Source organism: Manis pentadactyla, chromosome 10 (assembly GCF_030020395.1).
Source record: "Manis pentadactyla isolate mManPen7 chromosome 10, mManPen7.hap1, whole genome shotgun sequence".
NCBI classification, from domain to species: Eukaryota; Metazoa; Chordata; class Mammalia; order Pholidota; family Manidae; genus Manis; species Manis pentadactyla.
Window position 1 is genome coordinate 20,806,036 of NC_080028.1, and position 20,787 is coordinate 20,826,822.

Sequence of the window (20,787 nt, forward strand, 5' to 3'; positions counted from 1 at the left end):
GCAGAATCTGGGCAGCACATCAGAGCATCCATTCCAATCATTTTTTTAGTGGGAAAATCTGTTCCTACATTTCAGGTCTTTCCTAAGTAGGGAATTTATCAAATGCTTTTATGTACCAGGTGCTTTATATACATTACCTTTAATCTTCATGCCAACCCTGTAAGATAGCTATTATTTTCTTCAAGATGAGGAATCTGAGAGGGTGGGTAGGCTACACAGCTGGTATACCTGGAAGAACATATTTCAACCAAATTCTGTCTGACTCCCCAGATCTTTCCCCCAGACAGTACAGCCTCTGGCTAGGCTACTGTGCCAGTGTAATTCAAGCCCTCAGACAGCACATCTATGATTCCTTTATCATTATTTTATCTGCCAGTTAGGTTAGTAATGTGCATTTTAAAATTTGAAGTCATGTTTATTTAAGATCTTCCAACCCTATTTGAAATTCAAGTGAAACGACTCAAGGTTGACTAGATTTCCCACAGGTTGGAACATGTTCTCTATCTTTTTTTTTTTTGAGGATGATGTCAGCTATGAGTTTTTAATAAATCCTCTTATCATGTTGAGGAAGTTTCCTTCTATTCCCAGTTTATTGAGTGTTTTTGTCATGAAAGGGTGTAGGATTTTAATAAATGTTTGTTCTGCATCAATTGGGATGATCATGTGCTTTTTTTCTTTTCGCTTGATGTATTACAGTTTGATTAAAACATTTTTTAAATTATTGAAATATAGCTGACATACAATATTATATTGGGTTTAGTATACAACATGGTGATACATCAATTATACACATCACTAAAAGCTCACCACGATAAGTTTAGTTACCATCTGTCTCTATAATTCTTCAGAGCTTTATTGAAACCAACAGTTAAAAAAAATAACCTAAGACGTTTGAATGTGTCTGATAATTTCTCTTTTGTATTTGCTTTGCTTTAGAGGAGACACTAGACAATCAGTATGAATCACTGTAACCATTATTACTAGCCTTTTTAGCTACTGAATGGGAATAGGGGAAGCCGAGTCTGTTCATAACTCCTCCAGTATTCCTCCCTGAGTGATCAGGGGAAGCCACTTAACCCACTGCGTGCTTTAGCTTCCTTACTTGAAAATGGCTATAATATTATCTCCCTTTCCCTTACTTTAAATGACAATTGTAAGAATAAATTAGATACTTTGTGAATGCTTTGAAGCAACTCCTTAAGAACATGATACTTCGTAACACTTTCTGTTAGCTAATCAAGTTTGTTAATTATGATTCCCCTATTAATTTTCTTAGAGAATATACAAATCTATTGAAATATATTGCAAACAAACTTTATAAGCAAACTCATTAATATATTCCTGAGCATTTTAGTCAGCAGCCGAACAAACTGATTGAGTTGGAATATTAGAGAGGAATTTGAGAGGTATTTTAAATGGAATGGCTCTCAAAGATGCCCACATCTTAACCACCTTACGTGAATTTTTGCAGTTTTAATTAAGCTAAGGAGTTTGAGATGGGAATATTATCCTGGTTAATCTAAGTGGGTCCAATGTAATCACAAATGTTCTTATAAATTGGAGATAGGAATATCAGCATAGGAGAGAGGGTTGAAGATGCTATGTTGTTGGTTTTGAAGGTAGAGGATAGACCTTGAGAAAGGAAGGTAGTTCACCTCTAAATCTAGAAAAAGGAATAAAATAGATTCCCCTACAGCCTACAGAAGAAATGAAGCTCTTCTGACACCTTGATTTTAATCCAATGACTTCTAACCTATAGAACTATAAAATAATGCATTTGTGGTTGTAAAAGCAAATAAATTGTGGTAAGTTGTTACAGCAGCAATAAGAAATGAACGCAACAGGACTGTAATTTCATTTAACCACTGGATCTTGGTCCATATTAAATAATACATTGTCCTTCTAAGTCTGAGAACCACACCTGGAAGGCAACTTGGGCCAGGTGTGTGTTATGCAGGGTATGAGCAGTTTTGATGCTCTAAGAATTTCTTAGGAAAACCTTCCTGTTGAGATTTCTGTTCCACTTAGACCACAGTATGATTGGTTATCTTTTAGTGTGTTCTTGTCTTGGCCCTTTTGCCTCTGTCTACTCTGAGTGACTGAAGGAGACCTCTCTTTCTCCTCTGAATGTCTCCTGCTGCTTCATGCTAAGGTTCGTTTAGGAACCACTTCATCCTCTTTCTTTGGATCTGTTCCACTAGCAACATTCTCTGTTACTAAACCAAGGTTGTTTAGCACCCCTGGAGAAAATCATACAACCATATAGATGTATTTTAGGGAAACTTTATGATCTACAACTAGGCATGTGTTTGTATATACATATATATGTGAGTAGTGACGCGGGAGTGAAATACTAATTTTCTTCTCAAAGCAATATATATATATATATATATATATATATACACACATATGTAAAGGGATTTTCAGATGTGATTAAAGTCCCTAATCAGTTGACTTTAAGTTACTTAAAGGAGATATTTTATTGGATGAGCTTGGCCTATGCAGATGAGCTCTTTAAAGAGAGATGTTCTCCTGCTGACCTAGAAGAAAGCAATCATGTTGTAAATTGCTGATGACTGGAAGAAAGGCAACCTACAGAAACTGAGAGCCTTAGTCCTACAGTTGCAAGGAACTGAATTTTCCCAATGACCTAAATTAGCTTGAAAGAGAACCTAAGCTCTAGATGAGCATTACAGGACTTTAGCCCAGCTGACACTTTGAACGTAGCCTTCCAGGCCCTGAGCAAAGAACTGATCTAAGCTATGCCCTGACACCTGAGTCACAATAATTGTGAAAAAATGACTGGGTGCTGTTTTAAGAGGCTAAGTTTATTGTAATTTGTTTTACAGTAATAGAAAAGTAATACAGATTTTGGTACCAAGAGAGGTATACTTCTATAACACATACCTAAAATGTAGGAGTGCCTTTGGAACTGAGCAATAGGCAAAGACCTGTTGGGAGAGAAAGCCTGAATAACTGTGAACAGGCTGTTAGTAGAAACAATATGCTCAATTTGTACTGAATCACAGCTTATGTAATTTGTATGACTCTTTGTGAGCATTATTAACTTGCACCAGTACCCATAATACTGATCAATTTTGGAACAATAGGGAGGTTAATTTTTATCATCCATTAAGATTAAGAGGTTAATTTCTGGATAATAGTTAATTCACTCAAGTAAATGCCAACCTAAGGAAACTTGGTTGGGCATCCACATATATTTCTCCAGGAGATATAAGTCTTCTGTCTCACTGCACACCTTGTTTAAACTTCTGCAATTATGTTTTCTTTACGTAACATCCCTAATTAGGAACCAGGCCTAAAAGAGATAATGTGATAGTGTGAGAAAGGTTCTTGGTAAAAGCAGTATTAGTAAATGTAATTAATTTTAAATTTGAGAAAATTAAAAGTATGGCAAGAGGGAGACTGCAGTAATCTAGGTAAGTATAGAATCTGGTTGGTTGTACTAAAAACAGAAGTTAGGATTTAGTGGAAAAAGTCCTTGTAAGCAATGTTAGTGGTCATAAAATCAAAATACACAATTTTCAGGATAAGAATAAATTGTGGTTCTGTATTTATACTGGTTATAGGTATAGATTTAAAAAATGTATATCTAGCACTACAGAAATACAAAGTAAAGTATAGATCCATCGTGTATATCATAGATAACCACTAACATGAATTCCTTACCTAGTCGTTTGTTTTTATTTTTCTATATATACTTATATATTATGAGTTTTATTTATTTCCATAAAAGTGAGATAAATTTTATATATAGTTTTGCAAAATATTTTTTTACACTGAGCATTCAATTTGGGCATCTTCCATGTCTATTCCAGATGCCCCCAGGAGGATAGGACACACAGGGTGGGGTATTTTGGAGTCTGAGAGGAGCTTGAAGTAGAACGTCATTTTTAGGCATAGGTCATCTCCTGAGGACAGAGGGGGCCTTCTGATCAAAAAAGAATATATCAGGGAATAACATTTAAAGTAATGATCAAATAAAGGAACACAGAGGAGAACAAATAAGTCTAAGTAGCAAGACTAAAGAAGACTGTAGGACAAAAATGTTCCCTGAGTCTTTGAGAACTTCTAGCATTTCTCTACAGAAGCTTTTTTGTTCATATAGTTTATTGAATTAGGCACCTAAACATATGGGGTTAATGATTGGGGGTAGGGAACATGTCTTGAAGGTGAGGGTTATCAGACCTAAGTGTGCAAAATAATTAATGACAGTGTTTGTTAAGAACACAGATTCCTATCCAACCACAAAATTTTGATTAAGTAAATCCAGGGCATAGCAAGAGTATGAATTTTGAGCAAGTACTCCTGGTAATCTCATGCAAGTGCATTATCGTTCCACTATTATATAACCAGTACGTCTATGACTCCTGTAACTTTTTAAAAATTTTGGTATCATTAATGTACAATTACATGAGCAACATTATGGTTGCTAGACTCCCCCATTATCAAGTCTCCACCACATACCTCATTACAGTCACTGTCCATCAATGCAGTAAGATGCTATAGAATCACTACTTCTCTGTGTTGTACAGGCTTCCCCGTGCCCCCCACTACATTATGTGTGCTGATAGTAATGCCCCTTTCCCCCCTTATCCCTCCCTTCCCACCCATCCTCCCCAGTCCCTTTCCCTTTGGTAACTGGTAGTCCATTCTTGGGTTCTGTGAGTCTGCTGCTGTTTTGTTCCATCAGTTTTTGCTTTGTTCTTATACTCCACAGGTGAGTGAAATCATTTGATACTTGTCTTTCTCTGCCTGGCTTATTTCACTGAGCATAATACCCTCTAGCTCCATCCATGTTGTTGCAAATGGTAGGATTTGTTTTCTTCTTATGGCTGAATAGTATTCCATTGTGTATATGTACCACATCTTCTTTACCCATTCATCTACTGATGGACACTTAGGTTGCTTCCATTTCTTGGCTATTGTAAATAGTGCTGGGATAAACACAGGAGTGCATATGTCTTTTTCAAACTGGGATCCTGTGTTCTTAGGGTAAATTCCTAAGAGTGGAATTCCTGGGTCAAATGGTATTTCTATTTTTAGTTTTTTGAGGAACCTTCATACTGCTTTCTATAATGGTTAATTAATTTACATTCCCACCAGCAGTGTAGTAGGGTTCCCCTTTCTCCACATCCTTGCCAACATTTGTTGTTGTTTGTCTTTTGGATGGTGGCCTCACTGGTGTGAGGTGATATCTCATTGTGGTTTTAATTTGCATTTCTCTGATGATTAGTGATGTGGAGCATCTTTTCATGTGCCTGTTGGCCACCTGAATTTCTTCTTTGGAGAAGTGTCTGTTCAGCTCCTCTGCCCATTTTTTAATTGGATTATTTACTTTCTGTTTGTTGAGGTGTGTGAGCTTTTTATATATTTTGGATGTCAACCCTTTATCGGATATGTCATTTATGAATATATTCTCCCATACCATAGGAAGCCTTTTTGTTCTATTAACAGTATCCTTTGCTGTACAGAAGTTTTTCAGCTTGATGTAGTCCCACTTGTTCATTTTTGCTTTTGTTTCCCTTGCCCAGGGAAGTTGCTCATGTTTATGTCCAAGAGATTTTTGCCTATGTTTTTTCTAAGAGTTTTATGGTTTCATGACTTACATTCAAGTCTTTGATCCATTTTGAGTTTACTTTTGTGTATGGGGTTAGACAGTGATCCAGTTTCATTCTCCTACATTGAGCTGCCCAGTTTTGCCAACAGCAGCTGTTGAAGAGGCTGTCATTTCCTCATTGTATGTCCATGGCTCCTTTATCTTATATTAATTGACCATGTATGGTTGGGTTAATATCTGGACTCTCTATTTTCTTCCACTGGTCTGTGGCTCTGTTGTTGTGTCAGTACCAAATTGTCTTCATTACTGTGGCTTTGTAGTAGAGCTTGAAGTTGGGAAGTGCGATCTCCCCTGCTTTATTCTTCCTTCTCAGGATTGCTTTGGCTATTTGCGGCCTTTTGTGGTATAGATTGCATTAGGCAGGATGGCCATTTTAACAATATTAATTCTTTCTACCTAAGAGGATGGGATGAATTTCCATTTGTTAGTGTCCTCTTTAATTTCTATTAAGCGTGTCTTGTAGTTTTCAGGGTATAGGTCTTTCAGTTCCTTCATTAGGTTTATTCCTAGGTATTTTATTCTTTTTGATGCAACTGTGAATGGAATTGTTTTGCTGATTTCTCTTTGTGCTAGTTCATCGTTGGTGTGTAGGAAAGCAACAGATTTCTGTGTATTTTGTATCCTGCCACTTTGCTGAATTCAGATATTAGTTCTAATAGTTTTAGAGTGGAATCATTAGCGTTTTATATGTACAATATCAAGTCATCTGCAAATAGGGACAGTTTGACTTCTTCTTTACCAGTCTGAAGGCCTTGTATTTCTTTGTGTTGTCTGATTGCCGTGGCTAGGACCTCCAGTACTATGCTGAATAACAGTGGGAAGAGTGCACATCCCATCTTGTTCCTGATCTTAGGTGAAAAGCTTTCAGCTTCTCACTGTTAAGTATGATGTTGGCTGTGGTTTTGTCATATATGGCCTTTATTATGTTGAGGTACTTGACCTCAATACCCATTTTGTTGAGAGTTTTTATCATGAACGGATGTTGAACTTTGTCAAATGCTTTTTCTGCATCTATGGAGATGATCATGTGGTTTGGATGTTGAATTCTGTCAAATGCTTTTTCCGCATCTATGGAGATGATTATGTGGTTTTTGTCCTTTTTGTTGATGTGGTGGATGATGTTGATGGATTTTTGAATGTTGTATCATCCTTGCGTCCCTGAGATGAACCTACTTGATCATGGTGTATGATCTTTTTGATGTATTTTTGAATCCGGTTTGCTAATATTTTGTTGAATATTTTTGCATCTATGTTGATCAGGGACATTGGTCTGTAATTTTCTTTTTTTGTGGGTTCTTTGCCTGGTTTTGGTATTAGAATAATGCTGGCTTCATAGAATGAGTATGGAAGTATTCTCTCTTCTTCCTTTTTTTGGAAAACTTTAAGGAGAATGGGTATTATGTCTTCTCTATATGTCTGATAAAATTCAGTGGTGAATCCATCTGGTCCGGGATTTTGTTCTTGGGTAGTTTTTTGATTACTGATTCAATTTTGTTGCTGGTAATTGGTCTGTTTAGATTTTCTGTTTCTTCCTTGGTCAGTCTTGGAAGGTTGTATTTTTCTAGAAAGTTATCCATTTCTTCTAGGTAATTCAGTTTGTTAGCATAAAGATTTTCATAGTATTCTTTAATAATTCTTTGTATTTCTGTAGTGCCTGTCGTGATTTTTCCTTGCTCATTTCTGATTCTGTTTATGTGTGTATATTCTCTTTTTCTCTTAATAAGTCTGGCTATGGATTAATCTCTTTTATTTATTTTCTCAAAGAACCAGCTCTTGGTTTCATTAATTTTTTCTATTGTTTTATTCTTCTCAATTTTGTTTATTTCTTCTCTGATCTTTACTATATCCCTCCTTCTGCTGACTATGGGCCTTATTTGTTCTTCTTTTTCTAGTTTCAATAATTGTGACTATATACTATTCATATGAGATTGTTCTTCCATCTTTAAATAGGCCTGGATTGCTACATACTTTCCTCTTAGAACTGCCTTCGCTGCATCCCGTAGAAGTTGGGGCATTGTGCTGTTGTTGTCATTTGTCTCCATATATTGCTTGATGTCTGTTTTAATTTGGTCATTGATCCATTGATTGTTTAGGAGCATGTTGTTAAGCCTCCATTTGTTTATGAGCCTTGTTGTTTTCTTTGTACAGTCTATTTCTAGTTTTATACCTTTGTGATCTGAGAAGTTGGTTGGTAGAATTTCAATCTTTTTGAATTTGCTGAGGCTCTTTTTGTGGCCTAGTATGTGGTCTATTCTGGAAAATGTTCCATGTGCACTTGAGAAGAATGTGTATCCTGTTGCTTTTGGATGTAGAGTTCTGTAGATGTCTATTAGGTCCATCTGTTCTAGTGTGTTGTTCAGTGCCTCTGTGTCCTTATTTATTTTCTGTCTGGTGAATCTGTCCTTTGGATTGAGTGGTGTGTTAAAGTCTCCTAAAATGAATGCATTGCATTCTTTTTCCTCCTTTAATTCTGTTAGTATTTGTTTCACATATGTCAGTGCTCATGTATTGGGTGTATAGATATTTTTAATGGTTATATCTTCTTGTTGGACTGAGCCCTTTATCATTGTGTAATGTCCTTCTTTATCTCTTGTTACTTGCTTTGTTTTGAAGTCTATTTTGTGTGATACAAGTACTGCCACACCTGCTTTTTTCTCCCCACTGTTTGCGTGAAATATCTTTTTCCATTCCTTGACTTTTAGTCTGTGTATGTCTTTGGGTTTAAGGTGAGTCTCTTTTAAGCAGCATATAGATGGGTATTGCTTTTTTATCCAATCTATTACTCTGTGTCTTTTGATTGGTGCATTCAGTCCATTTACATTTAGGGTGATTATCAATAGATATGTACTTATTGCCATTGCAGGCTTTGGATTTGTGGTTACCAAATGTTCAAGGGTAACTTCTTTACTATCTAACCATCCAACTTTAACTCACTTATTACACTACTATAAACACAGTCTGATGATTCTTTATTTCTCTCCCTTCTTATTCTTCCTCCTCCCCTCTTTATATGTTAGGTGTTTTATTCTGTACTCTTTTGTTTCCTTTGACTGCTTTTGTGGATAGCTGATTTGATTTTTTGCCTTTAGTTAGTATTTGGTTGGTCTGCCTTCTTTGCTGTGATTTTATTTTCTCTGGTGACATCTATTTAGCCTTATGAGTGCTCCCATCTAGAGCAGTCCCTTTAAAATACCCTGTAGAGGTGGTCTGTGGGAGGCAAATTCCCTCAACTTTTGCTTATCTGGAAATTGTTTAATCTCTCCTTCCAATTTAAATGAAAATCTTGCTGGATACAGTATTCTTGGTTCAAGGACTTTCTGTTTCTTTGCATTAAATATATCATACTATTTTCTTCTGGTCTGTAAGTTTTCTGTTGAGAAGTCTGATGATAGCCTGATGAGTTTTCGTTTGTAGGTGATCTTTTTTCTCTCTCTCTGGCTGCCTTTAATACCCTGTCCTTGTCTTTTATCTATGCCATTTTAATTGTCATATATCTTCGTGTTGTCCTCCTTGGGTCCCTTCTGTTGGGAGATCTGGGGGCTTCTGTGGTCTGAGAGACTTTTTCCTTCCCCAGCTTGGGGAAGTTTTCAGCAATTATTTCTTCAAAGATACTTTCTATCTGTTTTTCTCTCTCTTCTTCTTCTGGTACCCCTATTCTGAAAATATTGTTCCATTTGGATTGGTCACACAGTTCTCTTAATATTCTTTCATTCCTAGAGATCCTTTTATCTCTCTCTGCCTCAGCTTCTCTGTATTCCTGTTCTTTGATTTCTATTCCATTAACAGTCTCTTGCACCTCATCCAGTCTGCTCTTTAGTCCTTCTATTGATTGTTTCATTTCTGCTTTCTCCCTCTGGACTTCATCCGTTAGCTCTTGCATATTTCTCTGCAGGTCCATCAGCATGGTTATGACTTTTATTTTGAATTCTTTTTCAAGAACATTGGTTATATCCATCTTGCCAGGCCCCCTCTCTGGCATTGTTTGAGTGATTTTTGACTGGACCATGTTCTTCTGCCTTTTCAGGGACTTTGTTCTCCCAGCAGTTGGCACATGTGTCAGCTGGGAAAACAGTCTCTTCCTGATTGCTGGTCACCTGCCCTATTCTGCTGCCTGTCCCAGTTACCCGCACACTGGGACCAGTCTCTGAATTAATTCCCTGAGCTGCCGTGGGCAGGGTGGCCCTCAGGATAGCCTAGGGCACTATGGGGGGGGGTGGTCACAGATGTGCTGGGTGTGTTCTTCTGTGAGAATGGCACCCCTTCATGCCTTCTGGACCTTGCTCTGGCTTCCTCTGCCTGTGCCAGGCAGCTGTGCATAGGCAGCAGCCTCTGGGTCTAGCCTGGTTAGCTGCACACTGGGAGAATACTCTGTGTGCTTTCTGTGCTTGGGGCTGCTTCTCGGCTGCTCCACATCAGTGGTGGGTCAGCTGGTTTGCTTTCAGTGCTGGGGGGTGGAAGGGGGATGAATGGCTGGCTGTTTATTGCTGTGAGGGGCTTCAGAGCTGCATTGACCTGCAGGGGGTTAGGACACCTGAAGTTCCTTAAGATTCCCAGCCTGCTTGGCTGAGTGTGCTGGGATGGTTTTGTCCACCTGTTAAACCCTTGTCCCTTTAAGACTTTTAAAGCACCCGCTTTTCTTTTGTCCCAGGGGAGCTGGCTGTGGGGACTCACTTGCAGTCTCCGACTCGGATTTTACTTTTCCATTTCTCTAGTATCCAGTACACTATGCAATATGTGTCTGTGCTCCCAGTGCAGATTACTAGGGCTGGTTATTTAGCAGTCCTGTGCTTCCACTCCCTCCCCACTCTGATTCTTTTCCTCCCGTCTGTGAGCTGGGTTGGGGGGAGTGCTCGGGTCCCGCTGGGTCATGGCTTTGTGTCTTACCCTTTTCGTGAGATGCTCACAGATGTACATGTAACTTGGCTGTTACTGTATCTTCTGGTCTCTCTTTTAGGAATAGTTGTATTTGCTGTATTTTCAAAAATATATATGGTTTTGGGAGAAGATTTCTGCCCCCTACTCACCCCACCATCTTGAGCTACCTTCCGACTCCTGTAATTTTATCAAGACACTGATAGAAGTTTTACACAGGAAGCTCAGTGGATAGAGCACTGTGGAAACCAATGGAGATTTCTCTTATCTTTCTTTAGCTAACGAATGCATGTTTTTCAGGCAAATTTGTTTTATCTAATTGCTACAATTAAGCTCATTTTCTTCATCTTCTGCACAAAATTCTTTGTCAGACACTTTGGTTCAGCAAATATCTTGCTTGTCAAACATTCTATGTAAAGCATCCCTAGAGGTGTTAGATAAGCACTTGTTGAATAACAGAAATAAAGGAAGGGAGAGAGACGTGGGAGAGGAAGGAAGAAAAAAGAAATTTTCTTAGCATCACTTGATTTAGCAAATCCATTGATTTCATGAATACCTGTTTATTTACTAAGTGCTCAAAATTCATCTACTTAATAGAATTTGGGTAGGAACCAATGTCAAATTTCCTACTTTTTTGTGTCTATTTCTATTTTACAAATTAGAATAGGAATTGTCCCATCTCTAGTATTCTCTCATCCATAACACTGTGCTTTCTGAAGAATTACAGACGACATTCACAACAATTATTGTATGTAAGTTCTTTTGGTGCCCTGAGGTATGGGGTATGTGAGCTGATGCTCTCTGATTATTGTATGGACTCTCTTGAGTTTAAATTTCTTTTTGTATTAAATGGTGATCTGTTTCCAGTTTAAAGATCATTCTTCTTGTTGGAACAGGCGGAAGCAAAATAGAATATGGTTGATTCTGTCTGCCAGCTGTCATTTGTTAAAATCAATTAATTTTGTCCAAGTAGTTAGTATAGTTAGTATAGGTCTTTCCTTTTCTTATAATTATGAATATATTGAGGATAATAATGGTAAAGGTTATTTGTCACCCACAATATTTTTACATCATTCGTGTTATTTATATATATATTTTTACTATATTTTTATGCTATGTATGTTAAATTATACTTTATGTTATATACTATAATGTATATTAAATTACATATAAATTATATAGAGGTTTAAAATTCTTGAGGAAAATACTCTAGTTTGGAAGACAGAACCCAACTTTGAGTTATGTTTTCAGAGTTTTAAAAAAAAATAATGTTAAATTATCTTTATTTCATTTTCTAACGGTAGTTCTGTAATACATATTTGTTAACATAATGATTGTTGCAGTAAATACATTGCTAAAAATTTACATGTTTCTTCTTGTAGAAGTCATTTTTGGCTATGTGATGTTATCTTTTATTTGAATGCTTTTTTCTAAGGAAACCTTTCTTCTTAATATGGAAGGTAAATCTAGATTTTTATGTATTTTCTTATTTTTTAAATTTGATGTTTGATGTCGCTCAGTTTGGATATGGGCATCTTCTAACCTATTGTGTGAACTGAAAACTCAGATATTCACGAGGCAAAGGGAGAGAAAGAAATAATCAGTAGTGGTTGGAGGGCATTTTAAGCAAGGATTGAAAGATTTGAGTTGATAGACATGACACAGTGAAAAATACCTTACCAGGTACTGGTAAAAGATACAGGTAAATTGCTGCCTGTTAATGATTTTCTCTGAGCTCCACCTTTCCTCCACTTTCCCATTATTATATCTCTCTACTACATGTTCCCATGGCAGTTCTCCATTATTATACCTATCAAGTTGGTATCATTTATTTAGTGTTTACAGTTCTGGCTAGACAATCTCGTTTACTACACTGATGTACCTGGCATGTAGTAGGAATCCAATACATTTGGAGAATGAATATTTACATAGCTCCTAATAATCAGATGTCTTTATCTGGAGTATCTATCCTTTGTAGCTAATAATTGTTGAATGGCAGGCCAAAGATATGAATAAGACTAGTCAGAACAGAGACAAAGAGTACATTATCTTGCCCAGAATACTGTTTTTCTGCATTACTTTTTCTCTTCACATGTCTACTACCCTCTCTGTTTCTGTCTCCAAATTTCTTTTTTGGAGGGTATTGATGAGTAACTTGCTTTACTGATGTTGACCCTCCAAGAATATTTATGTTTTAAAAGACGTTAATATGTGAAATAATGCATCATTAATGATAAAATTCCATATACTTGTCAGAGATGGGAAAGGTGTTCTGTAGAATGGGTGTGGGGTTCATACTGCCCTAAAAAACCCATTCTAGTCCTGATTCTCCTTCTCTTTTTCCTTCTTTATTTCCACAGATATTCTTTGAGCATCTAATGTGCTAAATTGCAAGGTATAAGAAAGCAAAGTAGCTAAGATTAGGCAGAGCAACTTGGATTTGATATTCCAAACCAAGGAGATACCGCCTTCTTAAGCTACAGGGCGATAACAAAATTTCTAGAAGTTATTTAGACAAAATCATTTCATGCTTACCTTTTAGAAGACACACACACAAAAAAAGTTAGGGACATGTAGACCAATTATTTTAGCTAAAAAAACAAAAAATTCAATATTGTTTCTGCAATGGGCAGCCCAATTGTTAGGCTTAGATATGAGCGAGGTGGAGAGAGAATAAGGCCAGTAAAGCCAACTAAAAGGAACTCAAAGAGTTAACCAGTTAAAACTAGAGAGCCAAAGACAGAGTTAATGAGTTACTCAGTTGAAGCTCCAAAGGCTGGGAGCAACTTGGAGTATCTGGATATTCCCCAGATAAAGAAAAGTGTCTGAGTCCTGGCACCAAATATATTAAGGGGTGGTTGTTTATTTTCTTCAGTTCACGTCCCCGCCGCAACAAAGAATTGAAGGGCAGAGACACAGTAGTGAAGCAGAGTAAAAGTTTCATTTAAAGTTATGCACTTAGAGAGAAAGAGAGGCGAGGCACCCCTGAAAGGCTGAGAAAAAGTGCGGGCGACAAACTTAACCCTTTAGGTCCTCCTCTTCTCTGAGGCCGCCAGCACTTCCTAAGTGTGTAACTTTAAATAAAACTTTTACTCTTCACTACTGTGTCTCTGCCTTTCAGTTCTTTTTTTGCAGCAGGGACGAGAACTGAGGAAAATAAACAACTGCCCCCTAACACAATCTATCTGAAATTTTTATTTATTTAAGGCAAATTTTGTTGCTGTTACAAGTTCATAATTCATATAATTTAACTATGATTTTTGTTTTAGTTTTTTGCAGCGTAAGAAATCAGAGGAAAGCATAAAATCATAATTCAAAAACAAAACCAAACTCTCCTAAAAACATTTTTGCAACTTGCAAATTCTTATTTATTTTTCATGAGGGTATCCACTATAATAAATGTAGAATAACCTTTTGTACCTTCTATTTTTAAGGTCTGCCTCTCTGGAATGTGATTATGATAGATATAAATGTTAAGTGAAAAAGAAAAATGTACCTGAAATTTTAGAATATTTTAGCAATGTATTTCTAATAGATTTTTTTACATATGTAGGACTTGAAGATAATTCATTTTTCATTTATTCATTTATTATTTGAGCTTTGGAGCTTCAACTGATTAACTCATTCATTTATTATTCAACAAACATTTAAGACTGGTGTGTTAGTATGTCAAATATGAAAGGCTCTTTGCTATTGGATAGAGTAGCCCAGATTCTATCTCCTAGGAATACACTGTCAGAGTCACTTACTACCCAATTTAGAGCTTTTGAAAGGATTAAAGAAGGCACCTCACTTTAATGGATTCAGCCCCCAACCAGAACCAATACTTGGTTGTAGAATTAGGGCTAGAATTTCAGCCCCCAATGCCCCTGAGGCCTGGTGCCTCATGATCATAAACAGCGCCTCTGGGTGTTCAAGTTCCCATGTTGTTCCTGCTTCTTTTTTATGACATGGTGGTTGGGTCATTTCTCCAAGGCAGAAAGATATACGTCTTAAGATAAGACCCTGTATTTTATATCAAAATAGAAGGAAAAACATAGAATTAATGACTGACAAGTACCAGGTATTTTTCATGCCTTATCTCATATAATCCTCACTAGAATCCTTTGATGTAGGTGTTACTGTGCAAAGTTTAGTGATTAAGAAAATGATGTTTAGTGGTTAAGTGACTTGCTTAAAGTGAAAAGGCTAGAAAGCAAATAAACAAACTCAAACTCTAGAGTGCCTGCCTTAGGTTTAGTTCTATCATCAAACATCAAACAGCCTTCAACAACCCACTCACCCCTTTGCCACCAAATAGTATGATCACCTGAACAAACAACGAAAACCCACCCAACCTCACAAGATGCCCACCAAGGAGCATGGTGAGAGGAAGGCTTGAAGTTGGTTATTTGAATAATTCAAAGGAATACTTTCTGTATTTAATTTCCTTTTTTGGATTGTTTATATTCTTAAGGGACAAATTCAAGATATGAAAGACAGGAAAATTTCTGGGCTTGCTTGAGTCTGTTTTGAAATAAAGGAATCAATAAATGTTGGTTGAATGTTGAATATATTTGCTACCAGAATTTATCAGAACTTAGGTATGTGATATAACCCTTTAACTTGGGAGAGAATATAGAAAACGAGAAGTCCATTTGTTTTTTCAGATATAGAAATAGGGCTAATCCATGGGTGCCTGGAGTGGCCTGTTTTTGTCCTTTCAAGAAGAAAGGCTCTAATAATTAAAATGTTCTGTGCAATTAACAGTATTTTAGGAGTATGTCAATAGCTCTGTGAATTGCAGTAACCATCTCTCTCACTTCGTGAAAGTTCACCCAATGATAAATGAAGCCTCATAACCAAAGAGACAGTCAGATAATTTAGCTAAGACTGAAAGGAAAGCTACCAGAATAAGCAAATAATAGGAAGTGTTTTGCAGACAAAGGGTTAAAATAGCAAGCTTTTTCAGCTTGAGGAAGAAAACACAGAAGGCTTTTTAGAGTGTTTTTTAAAACTATGAAAGACTTTATACAGTAAAAAGGGGCCATAGAGCATCAAAATCAGATGTGTAGCTTTCCAAAAATAGAGATGCTCAGGTTTCACCTCACCCCAGAGCTACTGAATTAGAATTTCAGTGGGGGTAAGGAGGTGGGTGGGGCTCAGAACTCATGCTTCTTAAAAGCTTCACTGATGTTCCAGACTCATAGCTAAGGATGGGAACAATTGCTCTTGTCACTTCATCTCCCATCACAAATGACTAAATATGTAGGTGTTTGTAGGCTCCTTATATATTCCAGGGTCTCTTGTCATGAAATTCTCTGTATACCTCATAGGCATGAAGTTCCTAAAAGGAAGTTCATACTTTGTTCCAGGAGTGGTGTGCGATCTTTTACACAAGATATTTTATTTAATTCTCAAAATAACCTTTTGAGAAACATATTATCCTTCCCACTGTATAAATGAAGAAAAGAAGCTCACAGGACTTCAGTGACTTGCCACACATAATAAAGCATAATAACCAGGATTTGGAGCCAGGACTTTGGACTTTAAAACCTGCTCCAGAAAATGGATATGAAAATCAAAGGCAGATTGAAATAAAAAACCTACCAGATTTTTTGTTCATGACATCGGAATTGAGGAAGGAATAAGTGAAATAATTAACAACTGACATAATTTACTGAATTCAATATCTGTCTATGGTAGCAAACTGTATGCTCATTCACATATCACCCACACTTATGCAGATATTACCACATGGTCAGGGGGTGACACAGTCCAAGCAAAGTAGTTTGGGGGAAGAATTTGCTTACTTTTTTCTTTTTCTCATAGCACTTTGAATTTCATAGTCACTCTTTTTTTTTTTTTCTGAAACATAGTGGCAGCATCTTCAAATTCAACTACCAAATCTTGATCCCCAGTGAAGTTCTGATTTTATTTTTCTTTTTATGTCATTTGTTCTTCATCTTGCTAATACCACAGGTTCCACCTATGCTTATTAGGCTGATAGTTTAATTTTAGTAGCTCTTACTAGCTTTGGTGTCTCATGTTGGTCTTCCTTTTTTTTTTTTTTTTTACCAGGAGGTTCGCATATACCTTTAGGTTATCAGGAAAAGGTGAACTCATGCCCAGAGACTTGTTTGAACTACTCCTGTGTCTGCTGCAGTCACCATTAGCCATTTTTTGATTATTCATCTACACACACATCTACATAATACACTGAGGAATAATCACTTTATGTAATACTTTTGATTGATTAACTCCATCTTTTGTACTTTTCTTGGGACTGTGGCCTATACATTGTAACTGCTTTTGGATATACAGTTTAGTAATGAATTTATCCTATCAGTGCCGTGATTTTTCTTAAAGGATATGTTGGCATTGCTGCTTTTTATATTTTTACCTTCCAGTGAATCATTGACGACCATGCTGGTTAGGTAGGGGAATTCGGCATTAAGTCTAGTTCTGTTACCAATGGCAGTATGTAACTTCGTCACTATTGCGATGTGGGTTGAGATCCTCCGCCCATGTTCATTTAGTTTTTGATACTTCTACCCTTTTAATTTTTAATATTCAGCCTTCAGGCACATAATACAGATTTTTGAAGGGATCCACCTATAGTATCTGAGCTCGGCATAAGAAATTGTTTGACACAGGCTCTTAACTGAGGTTTTAAGTGCTTTTTCTTTTCTCATAAAGCTAAAGCAGAGGTCAGTAATCATTTATATAGCTCAATTACCCATAAACAACTTTGAAAAGAAATGTCTCTGGCCATAAATCTTGGATAGAAGACCTGTAAGTTGTTGGAAAAAATGTTTGTGATTGACTCAAAAAAGAGGTAGCTTTTTGTTTTTCCTGATTGAAATTTACCTTCAGAAACTGAAGGTGGGCATGTCAGGATATATGATTCTGTGATTTTGTTGCACATATGAGTAAAACTCAGATCACTGTTCCAGAGATCATCAGAGCAACTCAGAGATTCTAAGTATTTGTGAGAAAAAAGTGAATTCACAAAACTGGTGGGGATTCTAAAAATACTGTTTTTAATACATTACATGATTTTATATGGAGATACTGTGTTTTGGTATGAATAAAATTATAATTCTTAGGGTATAAACTGTAGTAGTTCTTTCCTGATTTAGGGAGAAAAGCACACTTTTGCTTATAACAGATATATTTAATACATTCGATTCCTCTAATAACCCAGTTATACCACTCTACGCTCTGAGTTTGGTTTTTTTAGATTCCACATGTTAGTGAGATCATACAGTATTTGTCTTTCTGTGTCTAACTTACTTCACTTAGCATGCCCTCAAGGTTTATCCATGCTGCTGTAAATGGAAGGATATCCTTTTTTGTGGCTAAATAATATTCCATTATATATGTATATATTTAAATTAATTAAACATTAGACTTCTTGTTTAGGTAGCTCTACTGCTCTGGTGGACTTTGTAAGCAAACCAAAACCTAAGCCTGTAAATGCCTCAGGTTACAAAATTGAAACATAAGGACAACCAATTAAAAATAGCTAACTACGCTTTAGACTGTAGCTGATCGATAATTTCCTTACTTTGCTTTGCCTCTTCTCTGCAAATAAAGTCTTTCCCTGAGCTCCTGTTGCTGGAGGACTCCTAACCACTTCTGATTTGGTGCTGCCCAAATAGAATTGATTTTTGCTCAAACCCTTAACATTTTTAATATGCCTCAGTTTATATTTATATTAACATTTTCTTTACCCTTTCATTGATCCATGGACACTTTCATATTCTCACATTTTCTTTATCCATTCATCTATCCCTGGAGGCTTAGACTGACTATTGCAAATAATGCTGCAGTGGACATAGGGGTACAGATATTTTTTTGAGATAGTGATTTTGTTTACTTCAGGTAAATACCCGGAAGTGGAATTGCTGGGTCATATGTAGTTCTGTTTTCAATTCTTTGAACCTACATATTGTTTTTCATAGGGGTTGCACCGGTTTACATTCCTACTAACATTGCACAAAAGTTCCCTTTTCTCCACATTCTTACCAGCACTTGTCTCTTGCTGGTATATCACACTATGAGGTGATATCTCACTGAGGTTTTGATTTGCATTTCCCTGATGATTAGTGATGTTGACTACCTTTTAATGTACCTGTTGGCCATTTGTCTATAATCTATGGAAAAAGGTTTATTCAGGTCTTTCACCTGTTGTTTTAATTGGATTATTTTCTTTTTGCTACTGAGTTGGATGTGTTCCTTGTATATTTTGGATATTAACCTTGTATCAGGTGTATGGCTTACAAATATTTTCTACTATTCCATAGGTGGTCTTTTCATTTTGCTTATTGCCCTTTTTATATATTTTAAAAGAGTTTGTGAAGGATTGGCTCTAAGTCTTTAAATGTTTGGTAGAGTTCACCATTAAAGCCATCTGTGTCTGGTATTATATTTATAGGAAGTTTAAAAATTACTAATTCTATCTCTTTACTAGTTACAGATCTACTCAGATTTTCTGTTTTTTCTTTAGTCAGTTTTGATAGTATCTTTCCAGGAATTGTCCATTTCAGCTAGGTTATCCAAATTGTTGGCATAGCATTATTCATAGTATTCTCTTATAGCCCTGTTCATTTCTGTAAGCTTGATAGTGATATCCCTTCTTTCATTCCTGGTTTTAGTAATTTCAGTGTTCTCTCTTTTATCTTAGTAAGTGCAGCTAAAGTTTTTTCAGTTTTGTCATCTTTTCAAAGATCTAACTTTTGGATTTATTGATTTTCTCTACTATTTTTCCCTTCTCTATTTTCATTTCATTTAGTTTTTATTGTCTTATTACTTCTTTTTGCTATGGGTTTCCTTTTTATTTTTCTAGTGTCTATATTTTGAAGGTTATGTTATTGACCTGAGATCTTTCTTTCTCTTTTTTTTTTTTTTTTTATAAAGACAATACTTGTTCACTGAGAACAGGTGTAGGAGTAGGAAAATTGGCAGTCGGCCAACTGTCCTTAACAGCCTTAGCGAAATCAGGTAGCTTCTGTTCCAGAGAAGACAGAACTGGTGGTGGTGTTCTTCAGGGCAGCATAGCCTCTCTGCCTCCCTTCACTCGGCCAGGGCCAAGTTTGTGGACCGCAGCAGCTCTGTTTCCTGGCAGATGTTCTGTTCCACGATGTCACACTCAGCTAGGAATGCCTGAACCCTTTTCACCAAACCCTTCCTTTTCAGTCTACTGTCTTTGAAATTTTCTGGCAGAATTAGTGTGTCAATCTTCTCCAAGATCTTCATAAACTGCTCAGTTGTGGCTTTTACTCTCCTATGGAGTTTGCAGAGAGATTCAGCTTGCAAATCCTTGGCTAGAAAACCCTGCTGGATTCCAGTAAGCTCTTTGTTCAACTCTTTGAGTTGGTCAGCTACCTTTTCCACAGACTTCTCCAAATCTTTCAACTTCTTTAGTTCTACCTCTTCCTCTGGACTGTTCTTTTTCCCAATTAACATGACCCGGCATCCATTTTGTATTCCAAGTGCTGACAATGGCTTCTCCATTTCCTTCAGAGATTTTCCCTTAAATATGAGTTTCTGAAAAGGCAGTGGGACTCCTGTGGCCTCTTCAACAACCTGGGCCAGGTCTTGGACAATTGGTTCACTACCACCCTGTTGTGGGGTAACATGAAGGTCATGTTTCTCATTGCTGTGGGTGACCGTCACGCTGAGCCCCGTTGCCGCCATTTCCCCGCTCCGGGCCACCTCTTCGGGCCACGCGAGGCCGCACTTTCTTCTTCACCCGCGGCCGGCGAGCTCCGGCGGCGGCGCCTCTGGTGGATCCGGCATGTCTGCTGGCTACACTCTGGACTGCTGATCGCTGAGAGGGAAGCGCAACGCGTTCGGCCGGGGGCACCGACTGGCGCGGCTCCCGGCACAGCCGAGGGGCGCGCTGCCCAGGGCCCAGCCGCTCCGGGTCGCCTAGCATTCTGCGCGCGCCCTCTTTCTCTTTTTTTTTTAAAATTACAGGTTTACAACTATGTATTCCCCCCTAAGCACTACTTTATTGGCATCCCATAAATGTTAGAATATTGTCTTTTTCTTTTTATTCATCTAAAAATATTTTCAGTTTCCCTTTTGATTTATTCTTTCACTCATTGGTTACTTAAGAATGTGTTGCTTAATTTCCACCTATTTGTGAATTTCCCAACTTCTTTCTTTTATTGATTCTAGTTTCATTCTTTCATGGCCAAAGAACGTACTTTATACGATTTCAATCATTTCAAGTTTATGAAAACTTATGATCTAACATGTAGTCTATCCTGGAAAAAATTCCATGT

At 37.1% G+C, this 20,787-nt stretch overlaps 2 protein-coding genes across 6 annotated transcripts in view; one reads left to right on the top strand and one right to left on the bottom strand.

Annotated features, from left to right (window-relative positions):
- Positions 1-20,787, top strand: part of ANKS1B (ankyrin repeat and sterile alpha motif domain containing 1B) — a 1,001,987-nt gene that overhangs the window by 324,096 nt on the left and 657,104 nt on the right. The gene's annotated exons all lie outside the window — the stretch shown is intronic.
- Positions 19,402-20,333, bottom strand: LOC118915357 (BAG family molecular chaperone regulator 1-like). The gene has a single exon (XM_036891091.2). The coding sequence runs from the start codon at positions 20,192-20,194 to the stop codon at positions 19,571-19,573; it is 624 nt and encodes a 207-aa protein (XP_036746986.2). The 5' UTR covers positions 20,195-20,333; the 3' UTR covers positions 19,402-19,570.